Here is a 22143-nt window from a genome sequence, read left to right on the forward strand (position 1 = left end):
TTTACATATCAACAAGTCTATTTAACCTTTTGTTACACCCATTCAAGATGGAGACACACCCTAGGTGTGCGCAGGTCTTGTTTAGACCAACTTAGTTAAAATATATTGATTGTTAACTAATTTTGACTTCAGACTTTAAATGTAAGTTAATTTTATCTTTATGAGAATTACGTTGAAAACCTTTTTCATTTAACTTTGCCTAGTAAGAACTTAGCCTTAAAGTTACATTTTTAACCTTAAAGTTACTGTTTACCAAACTTTAAACACACACATAAACATGGTCATTAATACACAAGGAGAGAAACCTTTGTTACGAAGACATGTCATTTTAAACACGAATTCAGATCTGTACTGTCTCAGCCGTTGTTGGGGGGTCACCATCTGGAGGTGGCCTCTCGCGCAGCTCCACTTCTAGGAATTGCAGGCTGCAATCTCTGGACGAATCTCTGCGTATTCTAGCTCGTCTGCCTTCAAATCCAAGCTGGAGATCTCGGCCAGGGGGCCCAGTTTCGGCAGGGGGCCCGCGGTCTCGGGGGTGGGGGGGCCCAGATCTGTCCAGACTTCATAGGACGAGGGTGGGCAGGCCAGCCGTGCAGAAGGTGTGGGTCGAGGTGCCCAGGGGTGGCGGCCAGGATAGGCTGCCGTGGCCCTGCCCCATGGCCCTGCCATGCCTGCTGTCCTGCTCTCAGTGGCCGCGCAGCGTGGAGGGAGCCCGCACCCAGTGTCCTGCGCCACGCGGTGGAAAGCCGCTCCTGTGGGATGGCCTGCGTGCTGGCATCGGCCTCCTGTGGGCTGTGGGGCTGCGGGCGAGGTGCGCGGGGTTGTCCGGGCACGGCCGGCTGGCTGGCTGGCTGCTCCACCAGGTGGACTCGGCAGCTCTGCGCCTCGGCCCCCGCCCGCTGGCTTCTCCCAGCCGCTGGCTGCTCCGAGTGCTCCTGAGTTAGTAGAAACCACAGAGTGGGTCCAGAGATAAATGTTCCAGAAATAGCGAAACAGTCTCGTGAAGAAAGGGCAGAGGCCTTTGGAGATCAAGCAGAAGAGAAGGCCATAGTGCATAGGTAGCCAAATTGTTTTTAACTTATCTGAGAGATTTGCAGGTCAGGTCCACGTGGGCGCCATTTGCAGAGGGGAGGACAGAGAGGAGGAGAGAAAGACAGACACCTGCAGACCTGCTTCACCGCCTGTGAAGCGACTCCCCTGCAGGCGGGGAGCCGGGGGCTCGAACCAGAATCCTTGAGCCGGTCCTTGTGCTTTGCGCCACCTGCGCTTAACCCGCTGCGCCACAGCCCGACTCCCTCTCCTTTTCATTCCGTGAAATTAAAAGGGGAAAAAGTTAACCAGACGCAGTGGAGCCAGATTGGCTGAGTCAGGAGCTTCCAGTGCAGATCGCAGCCCCGCCCCTCACCTGAGGGCCTGGCTCCTGCTAATAAAGGCAGTTGGAAACACCTGTTACCACTGGGGCCCTGAGGAGATGCTCAGGAATCCCTCCAGGAGCCAGCAGGCTGGCAGAACTCCTGACCCCGACAGCTGCGCTCCTAGTTGGGCGGTGGGCTGCTCTCTGAGGCCCGCCCTCGCAACTCCTCCTCTGTTCTCATTGGCCAGCTCTTGCTTCACGCCCCTGAGGGTGACGTTCCTCCTCTCTGATTGGCCAGCTGTCTCTATGAATACCCACTGGGCCCTCCCCTCAGGCTCATTGGGCACGGGCTCTGAGGCCCGCCCCCGGGGACTTTCTGCCATCCTCTGAAGGCCCTGTTTCTGCAAACACGACCCCCACAGCTCCTGTCTGGGCCCATCCTTAGGACACTGCCTGCCTGCGCTAGGCTGGCCATGCTCTTGGGGCACACCCAGAAACACTGTCGCCACTCTCCTAGCCCAGGGCCTCAGGGCACTTGCCCCATGGAGCCTTAGTCCCGCCCTGGTGCTGCCCTCTTGTGGACACCCAGCAGAATGCAGCTGAGCACAGGGATGCACAAGCTCCCAGTAGAGTCATCCCAGACAAAGAGAGAAACCCCTTCCACTTGCAAAGCCAAATGGGGGATCCCCCCACCCCACAGGAAAGAACAGATGTCTAGGGCACTCGATGTCAATTTCAACCTTGCTGCCCACGGGCCACAAATCCCGGAGTTCTGCTCATTCCACAGAATCACTAAACTCAACTATGGGCTTTGCTGCCACCTTGTGGACATACAGCAGAATGCAGCTGAGCTCCCCATGCCGCTCCTCTTTGAGTCTACCCAGAAAATTACACACAGCATGGGAATAGCAAAGGAAAGAACCCATCTGAGGACCACCTGGGAGAATGCACAACAGTGTCCACAATCCAATGTGCCAATTCATACTTGAAAAACCACTTGTGCAGTGGAACCTTCCTTTGTCATAGCACAACCCAGTTCCTTCTTCTTCTTCTAGCGTTTGCCCTTCTTCCGTAGCCAGTCAACAGCGTCAGGTTGAGCCTGATGTCAAGTTTCGAGACCTCCTTTGAATCTGGAGAGGTGGCAGTCGTTGACTATGTGGGTCATAGTCTGTCTGTAGCCGCAGGGGCAGTTCGGGTCGTCTCTGGCTCCCCAGCGATGGAACATAGCGGCGCACCGGCCATGGCCTGTTCGATAGCGATTGAGGAGGGCCCGATCATAACGTGCCAGGTCAAAGCCGGGTTGACGCTTGCAGGGGTCTGTGATGAGGTGTTTGTTCTTGACCTCAGCTGACTGCCAACTCTGTTTCCAAGAGTCTGGAACAGAGAAGTTCACTGTAGGCATAGGGGACCACATTGGGTGACGAGACGTCAAGCGTTGGACAGGGTGGGCAAAGATTTCTGTGTATATTGGCAGGTCCGGTCGAGTGTAGACGTGGGAAATGAACTTAGATGATGCCACATCCCGACGAATATCTGGCGGGGCGATGTTGCTAAGAACTGGCAGCCATGGAACCAGTTCCTAAGACCCTGCATCAGGAATAAAGAAACAACAGCACTAGTCATAACTGAAACACACCTATGCACACTTACACACACACACACACACACACACACACCCTCCCTCAGAGACGCACACACTTTTTTTTGAAATAACTTGGATTGGAGTTGCCGTTTTGCACCCAAGTAAAAGGTCAAAGTTTCATGGGTGGAGGGGAGAAGCGTTAAGTTTCTGGCATATGAAGGTGAGAAGTGCCTAGAGCAGATCGATAGTTACATGGACAACGAAGGGAGCATGGGTTGGAGGGACAGCTGGTGGAGCTGCCAGGGAACTATGTGGAATCCCAGGACCCTGTTTGGAGCCCCTGGTCACCACTTACCCAGCTAGGGAAAAGCTGGGCTAGTGGCAAATCAGAGCTGCAGCTGTCTCTCTGTCTCTCTTCCTGCTTGGGCCCTGCTCTCTCAATTTATGACTGTTTGCTTCTCCTCAATAAGAAAGTTACAAAGGATGTACAGAAATACAGGGAAAGTGGGAAAAATTACCCCCGTGCCCACTATTACATGTAACTGTTGACTGTAAACCATTCATCCCCCAAGAAAGAACAGAATAAATATTTGTGAGGTTAAAAACATTGTAAGTTAAATAGTGAACATTCTCTAGAGCCATGCAATACTAATCCATTGTGCATTGGATGTCACTGTCAAAAACAGTGCAGTAGCAGTTGTAGTAGTGTGTAGTATCTGCAAAAGGAAATGTATTGTGTGTCAAAAGTTCCCTTCAATTATAAGAGAAAATCTATCAAGCAGAAGAAATGACCCCTCTTGTGATATCTGACTAAATATATAAATAAATATGCAAATAAATGTGGATGATCTAGGAGGATTTGAAAAAAATAAAAATAAAAACAAAGACCACAGGAAGACCTGATGACAGCAGAAACATAGAAAACGTCTGCTGAGAAACAGAGGGCTGCTTCAAAAATTCCCTGACACACAGGGTCCAGGCAAATGAAGAATTCCCGAGAATGAAAAGAAACGCATACGATTTGAAGCTTACACTAGATAATGGAGGAAAGTTCTGTGCTATGATAATTACAATAAGGATACTGATCGCAAGGCTATTGGAAATGCTCCTGGAAAGTTTATAATTTATAATTGTAGTGAATCCTGCTCCAACTATGTGGCCAATTATTTATGAATAAGGAGGCTGTTATAAATGCGGTAAATCTGCATTAAGATCAAATAAAAAGGTCAACAATTCTAAAAATGATTGATAAATATGTACATATATGTAAGTGTATCTTTATTATAAACTCTGAGGGATACTGGCATGGCTATGAGGAGACAGAGTATGGCTTGTGCCAGAGAGACTTACAAACCTGAGGCTCAGTAGCCTAGGTGAAATCGCCAACAAAACAAGCCTGAGCCCAGCAGTGCTCTGGTGACTCTCTTTGTATATCTGGGCCTGTCAGTAAAATAAGTATATAAGTAAAATATTAATGAGTGCAGACAGAGTGAGTGAGAGCATGTGAGAGTCAGAGACAGAGAAGGTGAGAAGAGAAATAGAAGAGTTGGAAAGAGACCAGAATTCAAAAACCTCCTAGACTGTGTTCATTGATGACAGGTTCAAAGCTGGTTTGTAGAGATTGTGAGGCAGCAGCTCTCATGCCCACAGACCCCAGACAGCCCCAGCCTTCACCATATGCTGTACTATCCGACCTGACACTAATTTGTGTGTGTGTGTGTGTGTGTGTGTTTGTGTGTGTGTGTTTGTGTGTGTCTGTGTGTGCTCAGAGCTCACCTGTAGTAGTCTCAGAGCATGGGTGGCAAGGGAGCCAGCCTCACCTGCAACTTATGTACAGAGAACCTAGCTGGTCAGGGCAAGCCAGCTAGCCCGGATTCTGGCTAAGCAAGAATGAATATGCAGGGGGACTCTCATGTCTCACTCTCCTGAGTTCCCCATTCAATCCCATGCCTCACTATCATCCAAACACTGTCACTGGGGGAAGCTGGGGCGCCCCACAGAATTCAGGTGCATGAGACTGTCCGGTCACGTTTGGCTGCCTACTCAGCCTCCAGACTCTCAGTCCACTGCTCAGGGCAGCAGACTACAAGCCCAGCAAGCACCCGGGCAGAGCTGTGTTTCAACATAGATGGGAACTCTGTTCGACAAAACAATAGTGGATGAACCCGGCCCCTTACACCTACCCTTTAGGTCCTGCTCAGGGAATTGCTCCTGTGGCCTGACATCCCTGACCATGGTGTCCTGGTGTCCACACATCACACTCAGAGAGATTCCCAGAAGTAGGCATGCAAGAGTGTCCCATACAAAGTCTCTCTGCTTGCAGGAAGCACAAACTCCCCGGGCCCTTGCTATGGAGAGACAAAAGGAAGATGGGTGCCTCCATTGGCTGAGTCAGGAGCTTCCAGTGGAGATCGCAGCCCCGCCTCTCACCTTGGGCCTGGCTCCTGCTAATCAAGGCAATTGGAAACACCTTTTACACTTGGGCCCTGAGGACATACTCAGGAATCCCTCCAGGAGCCAGCAGGCTGGCAGAACTCCTGACCCGGGATAGCTGTGCTCCTAGTTGGGCGGGCCTTCTGGCCAGAGGTGAGAATATTCCCTAGATACAAGAAAGAACTCTCTCCTAGCCCAGGGCCTCGGGGCACTTGCCCCATGGAGCCTTAGTCCCGCCCTGGTGCTGCCCTCTTGTGGACACCCAGCAGAATGCAGCTGAGCACAGGGATGCACAAGCTCCCAGTAGAGTCATCCCAGACAAAGAGAGAAACCCCTTCCCCTTGCAAAGCCAAATGGGGGATCCCCCACCCCACAGGAAAGAACAGATGTCTAGGGCACTCTATGTCAATTTCAACCCTGCTGTCCACGGGCCAAAAATCCTAGAGTTCTGCTCATTCCACAGAATCACTACACTCAACTATGGTCTTTGCTGCCACCTTGTGGACACACAGCAGAATGCAGCTGAGCTCCCCATGCCGCTCCTCTTTGAGTCTACCCAGAAAATTACACACAGCATGGGAATAGCAAAGGAAAGAACCCATCTGAGGACCACCTGGGAGAATGCACAACAGTGTCCACAATCCAATGTGCCATTCGTACTTGCAAAACCACTTGTGCAGTGGAAACTTCCTTTGTCATAGCACAACCCAGTTCCTAAGACCCTGCGTCAGGAATAAAGAAACAACAGCGCTAATCATAACTGAAACACACTTATGCACACTTACACACACACACACCCTCCGAGAGGCACACACTTTTCCCTGAAATAACTTGGATTGGTGTTGCCGTTTTGCACCCATGTAAAAGGTCAAAGTTTCATGGGTGGAGGGGAGAAGTGTTAAGTTTCTGGCTTATGAAGGTGAGAAGTGCCTAGAGCAGATCGATAGTTACATGGACAACGAAGGGAGCATGGGTTGGAGGGACACCTGTGAAGCTGCCAGGGAACTATGTGGAAGCCCAGGACCCCATTTGGAGCCCCTTGTCACCTCTTACCCAGCTAGGGAAAAGCTGGGCTAGTGGCAAATCAGAGCTGCAGCTGTCTCTCTGTCTCTCTTCCTGCTTGGGCCCTGCTCTCTCAATTTATGACTGTTTGCTTCTCCTCAATAAGAAAGTTACAAAGGATGTACAGAAATACAGGGAAAGTGGGAAAAATTACCCCCGTGCCCACTATTACATGTAACTGTTGACTGTAAACCATTCATCCCCCAATAAAGAACAGAATAAATATTTGTGAGGTTAAAAACATTGTAGGTAAAAGAGTGAATGCAATACTAATTTAGAGCCATGCAATACTAATCCATTGTGCATTGGATGTCACTGTCAAAAACAGTGCAGTAGTAGTTGTAGTAGTGTGTAGTATCTGCAAAAGGAAATGTATTGTGTGCCAAAGTTCCCTTCAATTGTAAGTTAAAATCTATCGAGCAGAAGAAATGACCCCTCATGTGATATCGGACTAAATATATAAATAAATATGCAAATAAATGGGGATGATCTAGGAGGATTTGAAAAAAATAAAAACAAAGACCACAGGAAGACCTGATGACAGCAGAAACATAGAAAATGTCTGCTGAGAAACAGAGGGCTGCTTCAAAACTTCCCTGACACACAGGGTCCAGGCAAATGAAGAATTCCCGAGAATGAAAAGAAACGCATACGTTTTGAAGCTTACACTAGAAAATGGAGGCAAGTTCTGTGCTATGATAATTACAATAAGGGACTGATAGAAAGGCTATTGGAAATGCTCCTGGAAAGTTTATAATTTATAATTGTAGTGAATCTTGCTCCAACTATGTGACCAATAATTTATGACTAAGGAGGCTGTTATAAATGTGGTAATTCTGCATTAAGATCAAATAAATAGGTCAACAATTCTAAAAATGATTAATATATATGTATATATATGTACATATACGTATGTATATATTATAAACTCTGAGGGATACTGGCATGGCTATGAGGAGACAGAGTATGGCTTGTGCCAGAGAGACTTACAAAGCTGAGGCTCCAGGAGCCTAGGTGAAATCGCCAACACAACAAGCCAGAGCTCAGCAGTGCTCTGGTGACTCTCTTTGTATATCTGGGCTTGTCAGTAAAATAAGAATCTAAGTAAAATATTAATGATTGCAGACAGAGTGAGTGAGAGCATGTGAGAGTCAGAGACAGAGAAGGCGAGAAGAGAAATAGAAGAGTTGGAAAGAGACCAGAATTCAAAAACCTCCTACACTGTGTTCATTGATGACAGGTTCAAACCTGGCTTGTAGAGATTGTAAGGCAGCAGCTCTCATGCCCACAGACCCCAGACAGCCCCAGCCTTCACCATATGCTGTACTACCACACCTGACAGTAATGTGTGTGTGTGTGTGTGTGTGTGTCTGTGTGTGTCTGTGTGTGCTCAGAGCTCACCTGTAGTAGTCTCAGAGCATGGGTGGCAAGGGAGCCAGCCTCACCTGCAACTTATGTACAGAGAACCTAGCTGGTCAGGGCAAGCCAGCTAGCCCAGATTCTGGCTAAGCAAGAATGCATATGCAAAGGGACTCTCTAGTCTCACTCTCCTGAGTTCCCCATTCAATCCCATGCCTCACTATCATCCAAACACTGTCACTGGGGGAAGCTGGGGCACCCCTCAGAATTCAGAGGCATGAGCCTGTCCAGTCACATTTGGCTGCCTACTCAGCCTCCAGACTCTCAGTCCACTGCTCAGGGCAGCAGACTACAAGCCCTGCAAGCAGCCAGGCAGAGCTGTTTTTCAATATAGAGGGGAACACTGTTCGACCAAACAATAGTGGATGAACCCGGCCCCTTACACCTACCCTTTGGGTCCTGCTCAGGGAATTGCTCCTGTGGCCTGACATCCCTGACCATGGTGTCCTGGTGTCCACACATCACACTCAGAGAGATTCCCTGAAGTAGGCATGCAAGAGTGTCCCATACAAAGTCGCTCTGCTTGCAGGAACCAGAAGCTCCCCGGGCCCTTGCTATGGAGAGACAAAAGGAAGATGGGTGCCTGCATTGGTTGAGTCAGGAGCTTCCAGTGGAGATCGCAGCCCCGCCCCTCACCTGAGGGCCTGGCTCCTGCTAATAAAGGAGCCAGCAGGCTGGCAGACCTCCTGACCCAGGGATAGCTGTGCTCCTAGTTGGGTGGGACTTCTGGCCAGAGGTGAGAATATTGCCTAGACACAAGAAAGAACTTCAGGTTTCCAAAGGATTTGAAACCCCATGAGGCACTTGGAAAAGACATTTCACAGCCATCAAAGCACCCTCTTTCTGAACCCTGGAGGCTTCAGTTTTGCGTGGAAAATCTGGACACTGGTGTGGCCATCTATACCACAGATCCTTTACATTCGGCCCAATAGAGCGAAAGCACAATCTGTGTGCCAGGGGGATAGAGTTTCACTTCTCTTGACCTGGGCTCTCATTGAATAAGAACAAGGACGCTGTGCAGGAAGATGAGGAGGGCTGCATTTAGGCTGAGTGTCAGCCGCAGGGCCCTGGAGAATGGGAGTCAAGCACAGAGGGCCTGGACAGCTGCAGCTGGAGATGGACATATGCCTGGAACCTGCAGCAGCAATGCTGTCTCCGCAGTTCCCCTCTGTACTACACCATGTGCAGGAGACTAAATAATCCAAAGGGCAAAGAAAGGAAAATTTCAACAGCAGGAAGTCTGAGTTCACGATGCATGCACTGACTTCCAGTAAGGGCCCAGTGAAGAAGGCACGTAGAGACAGTCAGAGAGACAGAATGACAGAGACAGAAAAGGACTGAAATTCTGGCCCTGTGTTGATCAGTGCCAGAGCACTGAAGACAAACCCTCCATGCCCATGCATACTTCTTACAAGTGGCATTGCTATTTTATGTTTGTGAGGAAAGGTAACACTTAGAACATCTAGGTCTTAGCCACTCTGAGAAGCAACCCTTGGCCGGCAGCCCACTCTCCAAAACTGCCCTCGCCTCTCCAAATTGGAAATAGTCTCACTGATGCTCCAGCCAAGATGCAGGCTGGCTGATTGCATGTCCCGGTCCTGCCTCAGCCTGTCCTGTGTGCAGGGAACTGCACTATGTCTATTTCTTCTTTGATTTACAGTTTTGGGATAGGACTCGTTGGACAAAAAGAGCTAGAGGGAAGTAGATGATGTGGCAGCGGTAGTTTGTGCTGAGAGAGATTTGTAGAGTGATAAGAGGAATACGAATGGCTCTGTGAGATGTCTCTCATGACTGTGGCTCAGAAGGGCCAGGTGTATCCCCATTATTACAGAGCTGTGCAGGGCTCTAACTAAAAATATTTTCTGACATCTACATGTTACATATACATAGACACTGATGTAGTCATTTTCTACAATGGATTCGATATGAAAGACAGACACCTGCAGACCTGCTTCACCGCCTGGGAGGCGACTCCCTTTTAAGTGGGGAGCCGGGGGCTCGAACCAGAATCCTTGAGCCGGTCCTAGTGTTTTGCGCCACCTGCTACAGCCTGACTCCCTCTCCTTTTCTTTCTCTGAAAGTAAAAGGGGAAAAAGTTAACCAGAAGCAGTGGAGCCAGACAGGTGCAAAACCCTGATGGGATATATATATATATATATATATATATATATATATATATATATATATATATATATATATATATATGTCAGGCAGTAGCTCGAGCAGTAGCTCAGGCAGTAGCTCAGGCAGTAAGCGGGTTAAACACACGGGGCGCAAAGCACAAGGACCAGCTTAAGGATCTCAGTTCAGCCCCCGGCTCCCCACCTGCAGGGGAGTCGCTTCACAGGCGGTGAAATAGGTCTGCAGGTGTTTGTCTTTCTCTCCCCCTCTGTCTTCCCCTCCTCTCTCCATTTCTCTCTGTCCTATCCAACAACGATGACAACAATAATAACTACAACAATAAAACAGCAAGGGCAACAAAAAGGAATAATAAATAAATATTTTTTAAAAAATCAGGGAGGAGGGCACTAGATGTGCCCCCAGCTGGTTCCCAGTGTCCCCCAGAGACCAAAAGGGGAGTGAGGGGCAGGAGGAGAGAAGGGTCCTGCCGCCCTCCTCCCAGCCCCATTCCTGGGGAGAGGCATCCTTGATGCCGGCCCCACAGGGCAGCAACCCCGGGGCCCAGAGCTTGGCACCAGCTCTCATTCCCGCAGCCCCTCCCGGGCAACCCACGTTTTTGCCCGCAGCCTGTCCTCCCGGCAAGCCCATTCCTAAGGCTGAATCTGCTGAATCTATTAAGTCCTCGCAGAGGGGGCCCCACCGCTTTCATCTTAACTGGAGAGCATTTGCATCAACACCTGGGGATTCTGTCTGCCCTGAGCCAGAGCATCGCTATTCAGAGCAGGCTGGAGCAGGAGGCTCTCCCCTCCCTCCCCTGTTCCCATGGGGGGTGGGTGCTGGGGAAGCCAGGGCTCCCTGCCCTCCCCACATAGGCAGGTCCGCCGGAAACTGGGGGAGGGGGGAGCAGGGCACAGCTCCCAGCTGGGACACACCCCTGCCCTGCCCCCCAGACTCTAGCCCAGCACCCCCTGTGCTGAGTTCTGCCCTGCCGGGGCCCAGGGCCTGGGGTGCTGGACCCGCAAGGCAGCAAGGGAGAGGGGTCTACACTCCAAACTGCTCGTGGGGCGGGGAGGGGGCGGGGAGCCTGGCCTGGACCCCGCGGCAGGGTGTGAGCGTCTCCAGATCTCAGCCTGGCCCCTGTGGCCCCCAAACTTGACTGTGCGCTGGCCATTGGGTCGCCTGGTGTCTGGTCTGAGGTGTGCATGCCGGCCTGGCTCTGTCCTGCTGCATGTAGATATGCACACGCACACACACACAGAGACACACACATGCACGCACACACATACACACAGACATGCACATGCATGCACAGACACGCACACGCATGCACACACAGACATGCATGCACACATGCACACACAAAGACATGCACACACATAGACATGCGCACACACATGCACACCCAGAGACATGCACACACAGAGACATGCACGCACACATGCACGCACACATGCATGCACACACACAGAGAGACATGCACATGCACACACACAGACACGCACATGCACAGGCACATTCGCTCGCTCGCGCGCACACACACACACACTCTCCTCTCCCTTCTGCAGTGTCAGCGCCGGGAGGCTGGGGTACAGACGGAGAAGAGAAGTTGAGGTGTATGGAGGCTCCCCCACACCCCTGCAGAGGACATGCTCCCTGGGCGCCTTCTGGGGTGTGGGGACAGCAGACAGAAAGGCAGAGAACAAGGGGGGTGGGATGTCCTGGGAGACCCCCACCACCTCCCCACTTCAGGCTGGGGAGACCGAGGCCAGGGTCACGTGTCGAGCGGGATGCTGGTTCCCAGGCCCGGCACTGCTTCCATCCTCAGCCATCAGGCCCTGAGTTTCCCTCTGTACAGTAGGGGGCAGAGCGGCTCCACACTGGGGGTGTCTGGGTCCAGCTGTAGTTGGGGGCCGGGTGGAGGGAGTTGGGTGTGAGGCCGGCGGCCCCCAGAGCCCCCAGCCATAACCGTGTCCTTGCAGCGCAGGACCCCAGCGCGGCCACACGAGGTCGCTGCGAGCGGAGCCCGAGCCCAGAGCTCCACGGGGTGGGGGAACCCCTCTGCTCGGCCGTCTGGCCTGGCCCGTGGGCTCAGGCTTTGGTTCCTGTTACCCAGGGTCCCGGGGAGGGGTCTGTCTCACCCCTTCCACCCGCTCCCCACCGCAGAGATCCGAGAGGCCTTCAAAGTCTTCGACCGGGACGGCAATGGCTTCATCTCCAAGCAGGAGCTGGGCACTGCCATGCGCTCCCTGGGTTACATGCCCAACGAGGTGGAGCTGGAGGTCATCATCCAGCGGCTGGACATGGACGGTGAGCGGCGGGCGGCCAGCAGGGACTCCTGACGTGCGGGGAGGCGGCAAGCAGGTGACACCCCTCCAGCAGGGCTGGGTAGAGCACCCCTTCCAGTGGCTGAGGCCCGGGTGCCAGTCCCGTCACCACCTGTGGATGGCAGAGCTCCCCCATCTCTTTCTCCCTTTTTCTTTTTCTTTTTTGCCTCCAGGGTTATTGCTGGGCTCGGTGCCTGCACCGTGAACCCACTGCTCCTGGAGGCCATTTTCCCCCCTTTTGTTGTAGCCTCATTGTGGTTATTATTATTGCCATTGTTGACGCTATTCGTTGTTGGATAGGACAGAGAGAAATGGAGAGAGGAGGGGAAGACAGAGAGGAGGAGAGAAAGACAGACACCTGCAGACCTTCTTCACCGTCTGTGAAGCGACTCACCTGCAGGTGGGGAGCCGGAGGATCTAACCGGGATCCTTCAGCCGGTCCTTGTGCTTTGCGCCACATGCGCTTAACCCACTGCGCCACTGCCCGACCCCCCCTTTTTCTACGTTTATATTCCCTTTTGTTGCCCTCATTATTGTTGTAGTTATTGTTGTTGTTACTGATGTCATCGTTGTTGGATAGGACAGAGAGAAATGGAGAGAGGAGGGGAAGAGAGAAGCAGAGAGGCAGAGGGGAAGAGAGGGGCAGAGAAAGACAGACACCTGCAGACCCACTTCACTGCCTGTTAAGTGACACCCTTGCAGGTGGGGAGCCGGGGGCTCAAACTGGGATCCTTACACCAGTCCTTAAGCTTTGTGCCAGCTGCGCTTAATCCACTGCACTACCATCCGACTCCCCTTCCTTTTTCTTTTTATCCAGCTCAGCTCTGGTTTATTGTGGTGCCAGGGGATAGAGCCTGGGACTTTGGGGCCTCAGGCATGAGTCTCTTGCATAACCATTATGCTATCTGCCCCACCTTGTCCTGTCTCTCTTCCTAACTGGGTCAAGCGCACATATGACAAAGCACTGGGATTTGGTTTGAGCCCCCAGCTCCCCACCTGCAGGGGAGTCGCTTCACAGGCGGTGAAGCAGGTCTGCAGGTGTCTGTCTTTCTCTCCCCCTCTATCTTCCCCTCCTCTCTCCATTTCTCTCTGTCCTATCCAACAACAACATCAATAATAACAATAACCACAACAATGATAAAAAACAAGGGAAACAAAAAGGAAAATAATAAATTTAAAAATATTAAAAAAGATAGTTTAGTGGTCTGGGAGGTGGCACAGTGGATAAAGCATTGGACTCTCAAGCATGAGGTCCTGAGTTCAATCCCTGGCAGCACATGTACCAGAGTGATGTCTGGTTCTTTCTCTCTCCTCCTATGTTTCTCATTAATAAATAAAATCTTAAAAAAAAATAGTTTAAAAAATATTCAGTGATGAACTCAGTGAGTCCACAGGCTTTCCTGAGGAGCAAGCCTGGGGCTCAGCAAGGCCAGGCCCTTGTCCTGGCCCCCAGAACTGGAGACGCACCCCCACCTGGCAGTCTCCATGTGGCGGGGTGCCAGGGGAGACCCCCTGCTCACAGACCCTGGTCTGCCGCAGGGGACGGCCAAGTGGACTTTGAGGAGTTCGTGACTCTCCTGGGACCCAAGCTCTCCACCTCGGGGATCCCGGAGAGGTTCCACGGCACCGACTTCGACACGGTCTTCTGGAAGGTGGGCCGCCCCCCTCCCCGCCCTCCCGTGACGGGCTGTGCCGGGCCGCAGGGCGACCGAGTCCCACCCCGGGCAGGGGCGGCCACGCCAGTCCTGTCTTGTCTGGTGCTCCGGGGGCGGCCTGGGTGTGTGGAGGATGGGCGGGGTGTGTGTGTGTGTGTGTGTGGCTGGGGCCCCGGCACTGGTGGCCAGCACTCTGTCCGTGTGTCCCCCCCACCCCAGTGTGACATGCAGAAGCTGACAGTGGACGAACTGAAGCGTCTGCTCTACGACACCTTCTGCGAGCACCTGTCCATGAAGGACATCGAGAACATCATCATGACGGAGGAGGAGAGCCACCTGGGCACGGCGGAGGAGTGCCCCGTGGACGTGGAGAGTGAGTGTCCCCGCGGGGGCCGGGCCCTGAGGGGGGCGGGCGGCCGGAGGCGAAGGGGGCCCTGACTCCTCTGAGGCCCCGCTGTCCCGCGCCCCCAGCCTGCTCCAACCAGCAGATCCGCCAGACGTGCGTGCGCAAGAGCCTCATCTGCGCCTTCGCCATCGCCTTTGTCATCAGCGTCATGCTCATCGCGGCCAACCAGGTGCTGCGCAGCGGCATGAAGTAGCCGGGTGTGGGGGTGGCCTGTGCCCGGGCTCCCCACTGCCCCCGCCTCCGCCCCAGAGATTCCCACCCCGCAGCCCTGGCCTTGCATGGAGCCTCGGCCGCCTATGGAGGGCCCCCCGCCTGCGCCCTCCCGCTGGCCTAGATGTAGCGCCCTCCCCGTCGGGCCCTGAGGCATCAGAGGGGCACGTGCCCACAGCCGACCCGAGGCCGCAGGCCTGGGTGCAGGGTGGCACCGAGGCAGAGTCCCCTGCCCCCCTTTCTGGCCTGAGTCCGGCCCCCTGTGGGGTTAGATCCCTGAGCCCTAAATCCGGGATCTAACTCGGCCCAACCCCGCCACGCCCCTCAGGGCCAGTCTCCTTGCTTCAGGGCCCGAGGCTCAGGGCACCCCAAGACTGGGCCTGTTTTCCGTCGGCTGGGGACTTCTGGGAGGGGTGAGGCTGGGGAGGAAGGCAGAGTGAGGCCCCAAGTAGCCTGGGTCGAGTCCCCGTGGTCAGTCACCCGGAGGCCAGCCCAGCCTGGCCCTGTCGGCACAGGAAGCTCCACTGCCCGTCTCCCTCCCGGGCATGGGGTCCACCGCACCCCTCACTGCCCCACCCACTCCTCCAGGTGGAGGCCCGGCTGCCCCTGTGCTGGGTGGGGACCTGGGACAGCATAACAGGTGGGCACTGATCACCTCTCCCCAGGCCGGCGGTCACACTTGCAGAGGAGCTGTGCCCCCCACCCCCCACCCCTGCCTCCCAGCCTGCAGGTCCTGGGGTACAGATGGAGAAAGTGCAACGGGCCAGGTGACAAGACAAACTTTATAAACATGAAGAGGACATGCCCTCACTCCTCTGTCCCGCATGTCCCAGAGGGAGGGGACAGGGCAGAGTGTCCCATGTGGACTCGGTCCACACCAGGGTGATGACCCAGAGGCCCTGGCCTCAGTCTGAGCGCTTCCTTGGACTGTGTGTGAGCAGGGTGGTGCTCAGGGGCTCAGCCCCACTGGACGCTGGGCTGCAGGGACCATCCCCCGGGCGGGGGTGCCCGCAGGGAGGGGGGCAGCTCCTGGATGGGCGGCCAGCCCACAGCGTACTGGAAGATGGCAGCTCTGGTGGGCTTGATCCTGGAGAGGAAGGGACAGGGTTCGAGTGAGACACAGCCCAGACCTGCTGCCCCAGAGGGTTTTTCTGGGAGGCGGAGCCCCCAAAACACAGACTTTGGAGCCCACCCCCTGGCCTCCAGGGAGAGCAGGCAGGGGAGGGGCTCACATACAAGGGTCTCAGCCCGGAGACTATGGAGGGGGGGGCGCCCAGAGCAGCCGCTGTGCCTGCAGGGGTGCTGTGTGGGGCCAGGAGGAAGAAATGCTTATAAAATAATGTATATAGCATGACATTATTTTTGTTGAGAAATATATAACATATATAAATGCATAAAAACCTGGAAGACACGCCAACCATCTGCAGTACTTCTGTCTGAGTACGTGACTCCTGGTGGTGGGTTTTTGTTTTTTTTTACCAGAGTATTGATCGGCTCTGGTTTACGGTGGTGCGGGGGAGTGAACCTGGGACTTTGAAGCCTCAGGCATGACAGCCTGTTTGCATAACCATTATGCTGTCTACCCCTGCCCTGGTGGGTTTGCTTTTTTACTTCTTTGTACCTTTTCAGAGTCTTACTAACACGGGAGTCTACGGAACAGAGAAACACCTACTAGTGTTTCTAAGGTGACGTTTCTCGCGCCCTTCTCTGCCTTCCCCGAAGGCCTGGGTCCCTGCAGCTGCTGGATGGAGGCTTCAGCTCTGGGTTCTGCCCAGGGCAGGGCAGGTGGGGCACAGCCCCAGTGCCCCAGCTCCTCACTCCCACTGCGGGCACTGCTCAGGGCGGTGACCATGAGTGGAGGGCCCCCGCCCTTCCCAGCAGCTGCTGTCACAGGGGTACAGGGGCTGCCCGGGGCAGGCGTGCAGAACAGCTCGCACAAGGCTGAGCTCCCTCAGCCTGGGTGTCCCCTTGCTGTCAGTGCAGGGGCCCTATGGCCGCTCCCAGCTGGCCCAGGGTCCGGGTAGAAGGGCGTTGGGGTCTCCCACCAGCCTGTCTCCCTGGGGCCGACCCAGCTGAGGGAGGGCCTTTGGCGCAGGTCAAGCTGGGCACCCTGCAGGATTGAGGTGACCCTGATAGTCTCCCTGGGGGCCCTTCCTGGGAGCCCCAGACCCTTCCTCTGGAGGATGACGGGCTCCTGGGCTGCTCAGAGCCCTGAGACCAAGAGGTGGGAGCAGTGGGACTGGACTCTGCAGGGACACAGGCAGCAGCGCTGGCTACCTGCCAGCTCGCCTGCCAGCTGGATCAGGGCGGAGTCTGGGAGGGGGTTGGAAGGGGATTAAAAGGATCAAGTGGCAATCTGCAGAGACAACAAGGCAGGAGAGCACCAGCCCCGGGGATTAGTCTCGTCCTGGCAGGGCAGAAGCAGCACACAGTGCGGGCCCTGGGTGCGAGTCCTCTCCAGAGCAGCCTCGGGTCCGGGGCACAGCCCCTGCTGGGGTGGGGGGTGTGGGTGACACAGCCTGTCCCCTGGGCCTGCCAGCTGCCCGTCCTGGAGCCCAGCCGGTCCTGGGACAGGGCGGCAGGGTGGAGCCTTCAGAGGGCGCAGCGTGCATGCCCCGGGGGTGGGGGGTGCTGGCTCCTGGCCCAGGGCAGGGGACCCGGGGACATACCTGCAGCTCGGGGCTGTGCTCAGCCGCTCGGCCCTCTTCTCCAGCCAGTCCTCCAGGTGAGCCTCCGGCAGCTCCAGCACCTCCAGGGGCCACTCCCGGGCCCGTCTCTCCTCTTCTGGGACGGGAGGGGCAAGTGAGTGGTGGCCCGGGGTCCCCAGCCTGTCCCAGCTGCTGCCCCCCGGGACTTGCACCCAGGATGCTAGGGGAACCCAGCTGCCCCAGGGGCCTGTGGCTACAGACAGGCTTGAGTCCCGGCTCAGACACTGGCTGGGTTCTCCCTCTCTCCATCTCATAAAGCAACAATTGTTAGACAGCACCTTCGTTTACTCAGAGAGGCGCTTCGAGTGGATAACAGAATAAGAGGGGTGGGCCACGTGGTGGTGCAGTCAGTTAAGCTAAGCATACACACTACAGTGTGCAAGGTCCTGGGTTCATCCCTCATCCCTATCTGCAGGGGGAAAGCTTCACCAGTGCAAGTATCTCTCTCTCTCCTGCTCCCTTCTTAATTTCTTTTCTTTCTTTCTTTCTTTCTTTTTTTTTTTTTTAATATTTGATTTATTTATTCATGAGAAAGATAGGAGGAGAGAGAAAGAACCAGATATCACTCTGGTACATGTGCTGCCGGGGATCAAACTCAGGACCTCATGCTTGAGAGTCCAATGCTTTATCCACTGTGCCTCCTCTTGGACCACTCCCCTCTTAATTTCTCTCTGGCTCTATCCAGTAATAACTAAAACAGAGTGGACTCCAAAAAAAAAAAGTGAGAGTCGGGGTGTCTGGGAAGGCCCAGGTCCGAGGGACGTGGTCTCACAGGGCAGTGCCAGCTTGCCAACTGCACACACACATCATCTCATGTGCTTTCTTGGATGCCACCCGGGCCCGCAGATGACGCCTGCTGGCAGGGGACAAGGTGAGGCCTCGGGGCCCCCCGGAGGTGGAGAGAAGGCCCCTCGTGCAGGGGGGCGGCTCCTGGCATCGGCCCCTTGTCCCCGGGGCACCCACCCCACACTGTGGCTGCCAATGAGAGGAAGGGAGGGCACCCAGGCCACCCAGCTGTGCCCAGAGCCCCTGACGCACCCTCCACCTGGATACTCAGCTCCTGCAGGTCTCGCTCAGACATGTGGGAGAATCTGCAGTTGTTGCCCAAGTCGCACCGACCTGTGACAAGAGACAGTCACTTCAGGACAGGCTCCCGCGGGGCCTGAGGGCTGGCCACCCACCCCGCATGGAAAGCAGGGACTAGGGGCCAGGAGGTGGCTCTGTGGGTAGAGTGCACACCTTACAGCGTGAGTTTTTCTTTTCTTTTCTGGTTCCAACAAGCGGTTCATCTGCACGTTTAAGACAAGACCCCTGCCCTGGGGGGAGAGCCATCGCTAGGCCTTCTGCACAATCCCTCCTGCACTCCCTCCCTCCCCGCAAAAGGCCGAGAAGCTCAGCTTCCTCCAGTCTAGGAAGCTGAGGTTCTGAGCTGCAGACGCATGGGGGAGGGGACCGCAGATGACAAGAGGGCTTCTGTCCTGCTTCCCCCTCTAGACAGCAAAGAATGGGGGGGGACAAGGTCCTGAGCCCCCGCCTGCCCCGCCCTCACTGCCAGCTTCTCTGGGGCTTCACTCGCTGGGGCTCCTGCCTCTTGAGCCAAGCTCCAGCCCTCATCCTTGGCGGCCGCCTCAGACCCTGGAGCCTGCTGGTGGGAGGAGCAGCAGGGCGTGGGCCACCAGTACTGGGCTCAGTCCCTCCCGCCTCCCATCCCTGCCAGTCTGCCTGCTCCTCCCTGAGCCTGTCAGATCCGGTCCGGGTCTGGGCTGCTGAGGACGGCCCCCCGGAAGCCCTCAGCCACGGTCCCTCATGCCACCTGACTGAGGTGACAAGGCCGCAGAGTGGGCCTGGGGGTGCTGCCTGCGGGGAGGGGGAGGGTCTCACCTGAAAGCAGGAACTTCCTGCAGGGCCGCTTGTTCTGCTCATCCAGCAAGATGGCAGCTGCATCTGCAGGGGGAGAGAGAGGGGGGCTCAGACTCAAGAGACCCAGGCGCTTCCTGTCCCTGAGAGATACCCAGTGCCAGGCCACGCATGGAGCTCCCCAGGGCCTTCCGTGGCTCTCTCATGTGGTGCCGGGGCTCGAAACAAGGCCTTATGCTTGGGAAGGTGCACACAACGGCTGGCAAGCCATCTCTAGGCCCTAGCCCCTGTGGCACAGAGGGGACTTGGTGCTGTGGCCTCTCGCTTTCTCTGCTTCTCTAAGAAGCCTGGGCCTCGGGGGTCCCCTTCCCGGGCTGTGCCAGGCTGGGTGCCCCTCCTGGAGGCCAGGCTCCTGGGACTGACCCCAGGGTCCTTCTCGCTCCACCTCTCAGGCCACCGCCGGCCTGTTTGCTTGCTCCTCTGGGCCCCTGTCTGCAAACAGCCAGGAGCGTGCCAGCCCGAGGATTTAGTAGGACGCCACAGCCGTGTCCCTGCTTCCAGCCCCGAGGTCGCACTAATCTCTGAGGACAGGCCCTGAGCAAACAGCCTGCATGCTGCCTGGTGAGCTGCCGGGGCCCGGCGGGGGGCCGAGTCAGGAGGATTTGCCGCTCTGGCTGCCATCTGCAGAGGGCTGGGGAGCACATGCCCGTGGAGGAGAGACTGCGGTCGGGGAGAGGGCACAGGCGGGAAGGGCACTGCCACGGTCCTGACATCCTGAGAGCCCGGAGGCGAAGGGCCCCGTGAGACCCCGCGGGCTTGCTCCCCTTGCCGTTGCCGGTAGTGGTGACAGGCTTGTGACAGACTGGTGACAGGTGGCGCGGGCAGTGAGGTGCTGTGCTGACGCCCAGGCAGCCTGGCCCCACGACCTGTGGGCTCCTGACCACAGTGCTGTGTGCACCTCGAACCCAGAGCTGGGAGGCTGCCTGGGGAGCGGGGAGCCTGGGACGGGCTCTTGGAGGAGCTGGGGGCCCAGGGGAGGGGAGACCCCCTTGATACAGGTAAGCGGGGACCCGGCCTGCCAGCCGCCTTCACAGAGCTGACCTCCCCCCACGTGTCCCCCGTGTCACGCGTCACCGGCCAGAACACTGTGGTGGGATGGGGCCCAGTGAGCTCTCACTGCTGGTCACAGTCCTACAGTCCGAAGGGCCTGGCCTCAGGCCGTCTGACTCCCAGGCCCAGAAGATGGGGGCAGGGCTGCGAAGGTGCTCGCTGAGCTGCTCACGGTGCTCCTTTCACGTCTTCTAGAACCTTCTGTCTATCAGCTGGGACCCAACACCAGACAGCCCTTGACTGGGAATACGGGGCAGGGAGCACTGGCCTGTGCGGCCCCTAGGTCCCCCTCCACCCCAGGGCCCGGCGTCCCGCCCCGTCTCTGAGCGGTGACAGGGGCACCGCTGGGGGCTGGTGAGCATGGGACATGCAGCCGCGAGGCCCTGGGTTCGAGCCTGGGTGCCGGGGCGGGTGCCCACCTCGGAAGTTGTTGTACCACACCTTCTTGGCAGCCCGTTGAGGTGCTTCTTGCGGTTGTGGAGGTTGTCCTGGAAGGAGCGGTCACAGTAGTCGCAGAAGTAGCGCTTCCCCATGGCCTGGCCTCTGCGGGCACACAGAACAGAACGGGATCTGGGGACACCCACGCCCAGGGGGCCCGTGCGGGGCCCTTCCAGAGCGGAGCCTCCCTCCCCAGGCTCATCACAGAGAAGCCCACTGAGGGCCTGGAGGGGCTCGGAGGGTAGCACGGAGTGTGGGAGGGGGAGGGCATCCCCCAGCCCCTCTCAGCTTCATGCGGAGCACCTGGGAGCCTCCTTCCTGACCCCCCAGTGGCCACAGAACTGCAGCCTCGGGCGGCTGGGCTGCGGGGCCCACGCGGAACACGGGAGCAAGCGTGCAGGGCCCCCCTGCACACAGGGAGTGGCCACGCACCACCATATATCCTGTCCCCAGGCCAGGGCCTGCTCCACGTGGACGGGCGGGGAGACGGGCAGCTTCCTGGGCTCATGGAGTGGGGGACTGGGCTGTCACAGGAGGGAACAGGCGGCCCTCTCCTCATGGCGGCCGAGAGGCTCCTCTCACACGCGCGGACCTGATAAATTAAATGTGGCAGTTCTGATACGAGCCATCCTGCAGTAAGCTGACGGGAGCGGTGCTCAAGTGCGAGAGACGAATGTTTAAGGGCCTCCGCTTAAGGAGCCATCAGCGCTGCCGGGGCCAGGCGGGGCGGCCGGGGGCGGCTGGGGCCTCCCTGCCCTGCAGAAGCACGGGGGGGGGGGGGGGGGGGGAGCAGCCCTGGCCTGCCAACCTCACACGCTTATTTTCCGTGCCGCACCAGGGAGAGAGCTGGGGCCTGGGGCATGTGCGACACGGCCGGCAGCCCCCAGGCCCGTTCCTCATCCTCCATTCCTCCATTTCTTGGGGGACGGGGCGGGGAGAGACACCACAGCCCGGCTCTACCGTGGCAGGGGGCTGGAGCTAGAACCCGGGCCACAGCTGAGTCCCAGGGCAGCGGCAAGGTCACCTTGTCTGCACCTCATGGCTCCCGACAGGCTGGCCAAGGCCGGGCTCTGCGCCCCCGCAGACAAACCCCCCCCCCCCGGCCGTGGGTCCTAGCTCAAGGCGGGACCTGCAGCGCTGTCCTGCTTTGGAGGGGACAGCTGGCCTCTCTGCTGGCATGGAGCGGACACCGCGTGGGGTGCTGACTGAGCGGGCCTCCGCGTGACTCACCCGCACCCTGTCCGGAACGCAGCAATCTGGCCATTCCCCCAACGCAGGCTGTGCCGCCACCCACCCACCCCTGCCCGGGGCTGCTCCACCTGGGGGCGTGGGGCCGGCACCCGGGCTGTCCTCATGACACAGCAGCACACTGTCCAGGTGAGCGGGCTTGCCGGCCCTCCAGATTCTGATTCTATGTCCAGGGTGTTTTTGGTTTTTTTTGCTCATTTCCCCCTCCCCAGACTG

General features: G+C 56.4%; 3 protein-coding genes across 4 annotated transcripts in view; 1 reads left to right on the forward strand and 2 right to left on the reverse strand.

Annotated features, from left to right (window-relative positions):
- Positions 1–22143, reverse strand: part of LOC107523668 (merlin) — a 263651-nt gene that overhangs the window by 96765 nt on the left and 144743 nt on the right. The window lies entirely within an intron of this gene.
- Positions 11618–14738, forward strand: LOC132538982 (calcium-binding protein 7-like). Its single transcript, XM_060192615.1, has 5 exons — positions 11618–11640; positions 12085–12278; positions 13835–13947; positions 14170–14323; positions 14422–14738. Exons 1-5 carry the CDS (start codon positions 11618–11620, stop codon positions 14547–14549), a joined length of 612 nt encoding a protein of 203 aa, XP_060048598.1. The 3' UTR covers positions 14550–14738.
- Positions 15390–21042, reverse strand: LOC103119028 (zinc finger matrin-type protein 5). The gene is given in 7 exon segments (XM_060192855.1): positions 15390–15653; positions 17236–17347; positions 18313–18393; positions 19156–19218; positions 20661–20693; positions 20696–20782; positions 20885–21042. Coding segments are annotated over 6 exon segments (498 nt in total). The 5' UTR covers positions 20775–20782; positions 20885–21042; the 3' UTR covers positions 15390–15523.

The sequence above is a fragment of the Erinaceus europaeus genome, chromosome 6 (genome assembly GCF_950295315.1).
Source record: "Erinaceus europaeus chromosome 6, mEriEur2.1, whole genome shotgun sequence".
In the NCBI taxonomy this organism is placed as follows: domain Eukaryota; kingdom Metazoa; phylum Chordata; class Mammalia; order Eulipotyphla; family Erinaceidae; genus Erinaceus; species Erinaceus europaeus.